At 40.8% G+C, this 9,430-nt stretch overlaps 1 protein-coding gene across 1 annotated transcript in view; it reads left to right on the forward strand.

Moving 5' to 3' along the window:
• Positions 1–272: 272 nt before the first annotated feature.
• The window catches only part of LOC108572669 (nucleolar protein 4-like), a 176,024-nt gene continuing 166,866 nt past the window's right edge, over positions 273–9,430 (forward strand). The window contains exon 1 of the mRNA XM_017934937.1: positions 273–1,279. Coding sequence (XP_017790426.1) covers positions 1,235–1,279 — 45 coding nt within the window. The 5' untranslated portion in view covers positions 273–1,234. The remainder of the gene's footprint in view (positions 1,280–9,430) is intronic.

The following is a 9,430-nucleotide window of genomic DNA, read 5'->3' on the forward strand; positions in this document are numbered from 1 at the left end:
GCTCTCTCAACTCTCACATTAGGAATAGGGAAGGACGCGTTTGTTTTCACGTACCTGCGTGTTCTCTATCCCTCTCTCTCTCTCTTTCTCTCTCTCTCTCTGTTTCTCTCTTCGTGTGTAGTCGAGGTAGTCGAATCGAGTGGAATTTTGCACACCGATAGAAGGGAACGATTGACGATCGTGTGAGTCACTTGTGTCTGGACTGTGTTTTCGACAGTCAAAACCGTACGGCGTGCGCGGTCACGCGACGTGTTATTGCCACGCTAAACGGAACGCGATTTTTTTCCTCTTGTTTACTTGTGAGCAGCTGCTTGTCCTTGGTGTTTGCGGGGAGTTCGTTCCCTAGTGTGTGACGTTCCCCGAGACTTGAAGACACTGATCACCGTGTTTCCACTCACCGGACACAAATTTTCACTCGAGAACTTTACACTGTGCGGCCTAACTACGACATCCGTGTGTACGTGTCTCTCTGTGTGATGCACGAACCTTTCGATCGACCAGCTGATCGCGATTCCGGCAGTGTTGCATCGTCTCGATGGTCTTTATAGAGGCAGCTCGTCCGTGGTGTATCGCGTACGTGAGCGGAAGGCGAAATTACTGGACGACGGGACAGTTTTCGTGCGGGCTCACGGCCCTTTTTTCACACGCACCCGTCTACGTCGACACCTGCGGTAACCGCGGGAATTTTATCGCGGCGGCTCGCGGCGCCGCTGCGTGGTGTTGTTGTGCGCGAGCTTAAAGTTCGCGGACTGTGCGCCGGACAAGGACAGACGACAGCGCGCGTTGTGTGTATATGGGCAACTAGAGGAAGACGGAGCGCGTGTCGAACAGAGACGAGACTAAAGCGGAGAACTCTGGGAAAGTTTGCGAGTAAAACGTGCCACCGAGACGAATTCGTAGTATCTTTCTACAACACGACTTCTCTACGTACACGTCGGTTGTTATCGTTTCGTGTGCTCGCTCGAACGAACGAGAAGGACAACAACGGGACGAGGATCGAGTACGAGGGAGTGTGAAACGGGGAAAAAAGAACATCGACGCAGCTGCTTTTGTTTTGGAAAGATCCGGCCGGTGCATTTAGAGGGCGCGTACGGTGCGCCAGCGAGGGAAAAGCTGATAGACCGAGCGAGATAGAGAATAACCTAACCGTGCAAGGGAGACGCGGCCAAAAAAGAGACGGAAACATCGTAGCCGCTCCACGAGGAGAAGAAAGACACGCGCGTCGGGACTGAATATGTCCGCCAAGCGAAAGGCCACTGCCATCATGCAGCACCACAAGGTGAGTCGACCGATTACCACCGTATCGCCACGTGATCCGACTTTTTTTCGCAGCGAGGCTTCGTAAATCAGTCGTCGTTGCGCCGATCCGGCAAAATCTTGCCGTCAGAGTCAAAGTTTAACTTCGCGGGCTAACGGCTCCGTGGTTCAAGGTTGTCATTTTCTTTGCCTTCGGTCGCGATGTGTAGTCGCGTGTATAATTGTACCGCGCGAGCACGTCGATCGTTCTATACCGCGCACATATCGACGAACAGAGGTTATGTTGCAGACCGAGTAGAAATTTTCGTGCGTTCAACGGGGGAAACGAAATTCACTGGTCGTGGTTAGTTTGGAAAATCCGGAGTTTTCCGCCGCCAGGTCGCGTTCGTTCCTCGTGCAACTCATTATTCCGTTGCACTCTAATTTTTTTCTCTCCTCCATGTTTTTTGGAGTACCGTGTGAAGCGGTCGGGGCGGTGTGGTGGGGGGGAAGATGAACCGCGCGCGAAAGTTTTAATTGAAAGAGTTACACGAATTTCGCCAGAGGGGACGCGCGCGCGGAAAAGTTGCGAGGGTAACACTTAACGCGTATTGACTCATTAACCGTTGGCTGCGTCGTTATTTCCGATTTTTGTTTTTCGAACTACTGGAACCGCCGCGTCAGCATATAAGTACCTGTTCTATTTTTTTCATTATTTTTTTCTTTTCTTTTTTTCCGGAATATTGGTACTTTTGTATTGACAGAGAGTTCGAAAGTAACGGAACACGAATTTAATATTTAACTTGAACTGTGCGCACTGGGTGCTGCACACGTTTTTGAAAGTTTGAAATACTTTGTATTTGTAATATTGATAAGTGTGTGTAAATGTTTTTAGAGTTTTTTTATTGGAAAAATATATTTGTGTAGAAAGTGGAAATTATTAACGTGCTGTAATAATAATGTGTTAAATCAAATATCCTATATTTAGAAGCCTGCTGGTACACATATATGATATATGTGTAAAAATAAACTGAATGATCAGGTACAATGACACATACTGTTTCCATGACAGTTTTGAATTTCTGATTAACTGAATAATAGCTTCATAAGACATATTTATGAAAAGACTTGATTTTGAAATAATGCAACTTTTTGAATACAAGTTATTGTTTATTTGTTCATACAGTATTGAAACAAAAATTAGAGATATTTTATATTAAATTTTGAAGTAATTACTACTGTGATGAATAAATGTTGGAGATCGATTCTACAATATTGTTACAACTACAAAGAAAATATATTTCACTTTTTCCCACGAAAGAATGAAATTTTAGAATTGCATTGAAGCTGCTGTTTGTTACAACTTACATGCAAATAATTTCACATGAGGAGACTCACAAATTAACGCAATTTAAATAACTCTGTGTAATTAGCCCTTTGTACACTGGTTGCATTTGCATTTACATTTCAGTTGGTACTACCAAGTCTAATTCACGTAGCTGTACAATATTCCAATGAACAACTGCATAGAAGAATTCTGAGAATTTGTGCAGAACGTTGAATAGATTATTAACAGTATCTCTTATCTATAGATCATTTCAATATTCCAATTTCTCAGAATTTATTCATCATCCTTCTGTGAATAATAAATAGTTTGATACTCGCCGATACAAAAGTATCAAAAAGATCTTTATCTCACCGTGTACCATATTTTCCGCTGTGCTGTCAGGAAAGGCGTAAAAATATCCAGACTCGACATAATCATTTCACTAATTTTCAATGACAATTTCAACTTTTTAAACGTTTTAAAATTCTGTTGAAAGTTGCAGCTTTCGCGTGACACACGGGACGTGTTAAAATTACAGGAACGTGCACGAAACACCGTTCTTGTATTTGATTCGATCGATAGGGAAAACGCAGAGAATTCCCGGGTTTCCGCGTGACGCGCGGATCGTGGAAAATCGACGATACTTGGATGACGGAGCTTGTCAGATCGGACTTATCGCGGGACTTTTTCTTTCTCCTTGGCCAGATTAGGCCTGTATATCTTGCACGAAAGATAATCCCCGCGGATCTAGTTTCCAGGGAGCTCGATCGGAGCACGTGCTCGATTGGAGAATCTCCGTGACCAGAGAGGCGCACCCAACGTCAAAAGCCCTTCCCTTTTTTTTGCATTATTTAAACCTTAACATGCATAACTTTTCGTTTCTTTGCAAGTTGAGAATTTGCGTTTTTATAGCGTGGAATATTCTAAATGAAATTCACGACGGTGTCGCGGCCGTTCCACCGGAAGATAAAATTATAGGGAAATTGAGATTTGTCGTGGTAAATGTTGAAAATTTATCGGACTGAAATTTGTTTTTCAAACATATGGAAAATGTGGATATTTTAGGAATTTTCTAAGCGATATGTTTCATTAACACTGATAAATTAGGAATAATATGAACATTTTCGTTCGCACCATGTAAAATATTAAGCGTATCTTTAAATCCCAGGATCTATAATTTTCTAATATTTTTTTACATGTTTCAAAGTGAAATGAGTTCTTTCCAAAATTGGGTTTTCGTCGTATACTTGTTTTCGACAATTACAGAAAATTAAATTCGCGAACCTTTTCAAACAGTGTGCTTCTTTATCGACGAACAAGTGCCTAAAGAGAATAGAATTCTTTTCTATTTTCAGTTCAGTTAGAGATACGACGATTAGAAAGTAAATTGTACAGCTGTTTATCGAAACGGATTTCCAAGTCGATTAATTTTCGAGCATTGTTTGCTTTTCAAATTCATCGCTGCTTCTATTCACACTGTAATTCCATTAATGTTTCGGATGTTTTAAGTTACAGACGCGTTGAAATGGTGTCGATCGTAACCGCCGGTTATTTTATTATTATATTTGCATATTTTCGATTCGTTCCCCGGATATCTATTCTAATTACTCGTTTCAGGGGTAATTGACGCGGAAATGTAATTTTGAGGGTAGCGCGCAGATAGGGCGATCGAAACATCGTTAAAATCTCTGATTAATTGCGTATGTTCTGGTCGCGGGATCCGGGGAAATGTTTTAGAAGAAATGTTAAAAAAAAAAAAAAAACGAGGAAACATACGCGGAACCGAAAATCAAAGGTTCCGCTCTTCAACAACATGTTTTTCTCAACATTCCTTTCTTCTTTCACCGTTTTACCATTTCCTGTCTATGTTCTACTTCTAATTACAATTTGCGTGCTTCGTCTATCGTTTTAATATTCCTACGAAAATAACGAATTTTCTGTTTTTGCACGTTTGCAAACTTTCTCGTTTATCTTTCCCTTTGAAAATAGCGTTCGATTCTTCTGCTAATTAATCGTCCTAAGACGTGAAATTGCAAAAAGAAGAAAGTGAAGCCACAAATTTCAAAACATGTACTATCCAGATTTCTTTTTATCTTCATTTTTCTTCTTAAAAGCAATTTCAGAATTTTCTATTAATTAATCGTCACTGCATTCGTTGTATCATTCTCAGATGCAAAATTAAAAGGGAGAAAACAAAGCCACAAGCTTCGAAATATATACAATCGAGAGTCATTTAGGTCTTTTTAACATTATTGCACTCACGTTTATACGATTAAGCCTGTGACTGTGAAATGTTGCAAAAGTTTCAAAATTATCTCGATCATTCGAAAAATAAGGAAGATGAAAAATATATTTTCACCCTTTGAATTGAGTAAAAAATATCGTGGTAAAATAGGTAATTATCTCTTTTTCACGTTACTACTCTCACACCTGTACGATCACCACAATTTCAAGAGAATCGATCATTCGAAAAATAGGAAAAAATAAAAAATAAATTTTTAAACCCTCGAATTGAATAAAAAATATCGTGACAAAATAGGTAATTATCTCTTTTTCACGTTACTACACTCACACCTGTGCGTTCACCACAATTTCAAGAGAATCGATCACTGGAAAAATAAAAAAAAAAAAATGAAAAATATATTTTTAAACCCTCGAACTGAATAAAATTGGTCGAAAACGACACCACAATTTCAAGAGAATCGATCATTCGAAAAATAGGAAAAAATCAACAATATATTTTTAAACCCTCGAATTGAATAAAAAATATCGTGGTAAAATAGGTAATTATCTCTTTTTCACGTTACTACACTCACACCTGTGCGTTCACCACAATTTCAAGAGAATCGATCATTGGAAAAATAAAAAAAAAAAAAATGAAAAATATATTTTTAAACCCTCGAACTGAATAAAATTGGTCGAAAACGATCGCGAGCCGTGCCCGGCTATATTCAACTTCGTGAACTCCATTAGTCGATCGATCGTCTGGCTGCATAAATTAATCCCCGTGATGCCGTCCGCATTTAGCTCCAAAAACCATACACCATCCGGTTAGCCTGCGCGACGGTGTAACAATGATCGATTTGAAAAGTGTGCTCGTTCTACCTTTGGATCTTTCGCGCCGCTGCTGCGCCCTTTTGTCCCCGCTGCACGCTGAATTTCGAACAATTCGCCGGCTGGGAAATTTCGCTGGATAATTCAGAAGAGAATCGAGCCTCTCTCGCGTTTGCCGAGCGGAACGAATGTTTTGGTTTTGCGTTACAATTAGAATTAACAGCGTTGCTGCTGGTTTATTTCAGAACCTGGATAACCGATCAACAGCGTTTTTTTTTTTTTTTTCGTTTTCAACGACCGATAAGGAGTTACAAAGAGATTCCGTGCACTTAACGATGGTATTTAGTTGAATTTATGAGAAACACCCGGCATGGAAAATTTGATTTATTTCGAGGGTAAAATTCTGCATTTCCGAAAGATTTGCTGGAATTTTATTTGTACTCTTTCTTTCTTTTTTCGCGTGTTTTTTCAATAGGCGAAACGCGTATAATAAGAGTGATACAGTTTGTTAATTATTCATGTTCGAGGAAGAATTTTGTTTTTACGGGTTTGAAGATTTGATTTTGCGAAAATATCGTAATTTCGAGGTTGCTTCGCAATGTATTTTGAGTGAAGCAGCGCGTACAAATTGGGGCAAAAATAAATTCGGGCTGCTGGTCGATCGATACTGAAAAGTCGGCGCGCGAATGGTTCAAGTTGATCCTGCCTCGTTTTCAAAATGAATATCTCGCAGTACGTTCAATAAATGATACTTAATTACGTTTCTAGACATTTGTCAAGAGCAGAGTTACTTTCTGTAATTTTCCTAGATTTGCATTTCTATCTTAACTTCGTCGAATATAGTTTTCTTCTTACGTTGCAATTACTTTTAAAATGAAAGATGCATAATTTTTAGACGTGATGAAGAAAAATAGCTTCATTTGTAATATTTTTTAAAACTCTTTACATTATGAATTATTTAGCCAATTTTCAAAAAAATTTCATTTTTGCAATTTTTGCATTTTAAATTTAGAAGTGTTCGATGGTTTTTGATAATACCGAAGAACCACAATTTCGTATACTTTTTTTTCGAAATGACGAAGACACTTACCTACAGATGGAACGAAACTGCAATTTTGTAACGTTTCGAACATTTATTTCTGCTTTCACAGAGATGCAGTGATCTCACGTACAAAAGCGTGATAAATCGTACGAAGTCAAAAACAGTCACAGAATTCTGCGTTCAGTCTGATAATCCTCTTGCGCGTACTCCCATACAGAGAAAGAAAAAAAGGAATTATTTGCCATTGTAATACTTCATTACTTAAAAGGTATTTTTAAAATACGAACAAAAACAAAAGGTTCGCAGTAAATTTATCATTTCGTTACTCCTTCATATTTTTATCATTTTCAAACCTACAGAAACAACTACGAAAAAACCGTAACACCTTATCGACAGGTGACACTATTCGGTGTCAAACTGAAAAACTGTCCTCTGTTACTGTTGACGCGAAATAACGACGAATGATTATCACCTGAAAAAAAAAGAACCGACACGCGGGCACAGTCGACGTCAATAGTGGCAGATAACGCGCTGCAACAACGAAATAAGCAATTAGATTTATATCCAACTATCTTTCACGAAGTATGCAGAGAAACTCTTTGCTGTTCTGAAATTTTGTAAACATGATTGTTTACAATATAGTCCTATCTATTTCAATTTTCCTGGTCGACGTAGTTTTCACTTGTATACAACTATTTTTCATGGAATATTCAAAAAAAATTCTTTTTTGCCCTGAAATTTTGTAAACAACAACATTTACCAAATATTCCTATCTGTTTCAATTTTTCTGGTCGACAAAGTGTTACCTTATACGCAACTATTTCTCATGAAGAATACTGAAAAATTCATTTCACCTCTGAAATTTTGTAAACAATCAAATTTACAAAATAGTCCCGTTTATTCCAATTTTCCTGGTCAATATGTCTAGTGATAACTTGTATGCAACTATTTTTCATGGAATATTTGAAATTTCGTAAACAATCAAATTTACAAAGTATTCCAATTAATTTCAATTTGTCAGTTAATCAACCCAACAGACCGCTCAATTTCCATCCTCCCTATACAAGAAGCACCAAACCGACTCCTCGGACGTTTCACTTTCAAAGAAACAATTTACCACCGTTCACCGAATTCTTACGTACTCCTTTCCGCCCGGGATCGTGCCGCCTCCTAAAACAAAGCACGGAGAATGGAGAAGCGAAAAAAGAAGGCAAATCGTCCCGATTGAAGAACGATCACGGCCCTCCGGATCGAACGCGATGCAACACATGATAAACGGGGGCAGAGTAAGGCGCGAGGGAGCGCGTTCCGGTCCGACGAAGAGAGCAACAGTAAATACTGGTGGCTGGTTTGCTTGCCGGCGCGCTAGTTGTTAGATCGATCCGATCAGAATCGAACCGCGAAAGTCAAGTTGGAGTTGAGGCAGGTTCGGGACATCTGCGTCCTTCTCCCTCTCCTCCCGGTGTGTCCTCTCTTCCCCCCCGTCGCTCTTTCTCTTTCTCCGTCGGCCCTCACTCCTCGAGTTCTCCCCCTTCTTGAGCTAACGAGTCTGTCTCGCTCTGCCGCCTCTCTTTTCTTCTCTTTCCCGCCTGTCGTTCGGTGAATCGTCGGTCCTGTTCTCGCGCATGCGCCGCTCTCGCTTCCTCGCGGTCCAACAGGTTATATTTTTCCAGCTCTCTCTCACCCCCGTCGATCTCGTCTTCCTTCCACCGTCTTTTTCTAACCCTTCCTCCTCCAACCCGTCCCCCTGTTTCTCTGCTTTCGACCGCGTATATTCGCCGTGGCCAATCAATCTTCTTCCTCCCTCTCGCAACTCCCTTTCGTTCGTTGTCGCCTCTCTCAGTAGGCCGCGGGGGGGGTTCTTCTTCTCGCTTGCTGCGAAAACTTTTTCACGCTTGCGCCCCCCCGATCACGCTGGCTGGCCACCCCTCGGATACTACAACCCCGCCGCGGATGGATCGAGAGCACGCTTTCAGCCACCGCGTCGATTCAGCACCGGAGAGAACGAGGTAATTAGGAAGGCACGCGGCGGTGCATCGCACCGCGCTCGCTGATCGCCGCGATTCAGCGTTGGAGAACGTTGCACCTCGTGATTGAGAAATCGCCCTACTCTCGGAGAGCGTGATCTCAGGTGCGAAGGAGAGGTTTTTTGGTCGTTGTGAAATAACGGGGGGATTCGTCCGTGGGTTATGTCGTGTGTTCTTTGTTTTTTCTGTCATTCGTGCTGGAGTGACCCATGGTGGGTCACGTGGGTAGATAAGAGCCCGATGTGATGACCCATTGTGGGTCATGTTGGTGAATAAGAACGTCACACGATGAGCCGTTGTGGGTCACTTGAATAAATAAGAGCGTTAGAGGATGGCCCATTGTGGGTCACGTCGGTAAATAAGAACGTCACATGGTGACCCATCATGAGTCATTTTGGTAAATAAGAGCACCACATGATGACCCATTGTGGGTCACTTGAATAAGAGCCTTACAGGATGACCCATTATGGGTCACGTGGGTAAATAAGAGTACCACATGATGACCCACCATGGTGGGTCACACCGTCCTGAACGTGTTAATTGCCTTGTTGTGAGAATGTTTCTATAGTAAAATATGTATTATGGGAATTTATTACAGGAAATATGTTTGAATTTGTGAATGAAGATGAAATTTTGGTTTCTTTCTTTATTTTTTTAATACAAACTTTGTATTGAGTCAAAAGTATAACGAATCATCTATGTTTACTGTCGTGTATTATTCATTTTTATTTTTATAAAAGGGTT

This window comes from Habropoda laboriosa, unplaced genomic scaffold (assembly GCF_001263275.1).
Source record: "Habropoda laboriosa isolate 0110345459 unplaced genomic scaffold, ASM126327v1 scaffold22, whole genome shotgun sequence".
Taxonomy (NCBI): Eukaryota; Metazoa; Arthropoda; class Insecta; order Hymenoptera; family Apidae; genus Habropoda; species Habropoda laboriosa.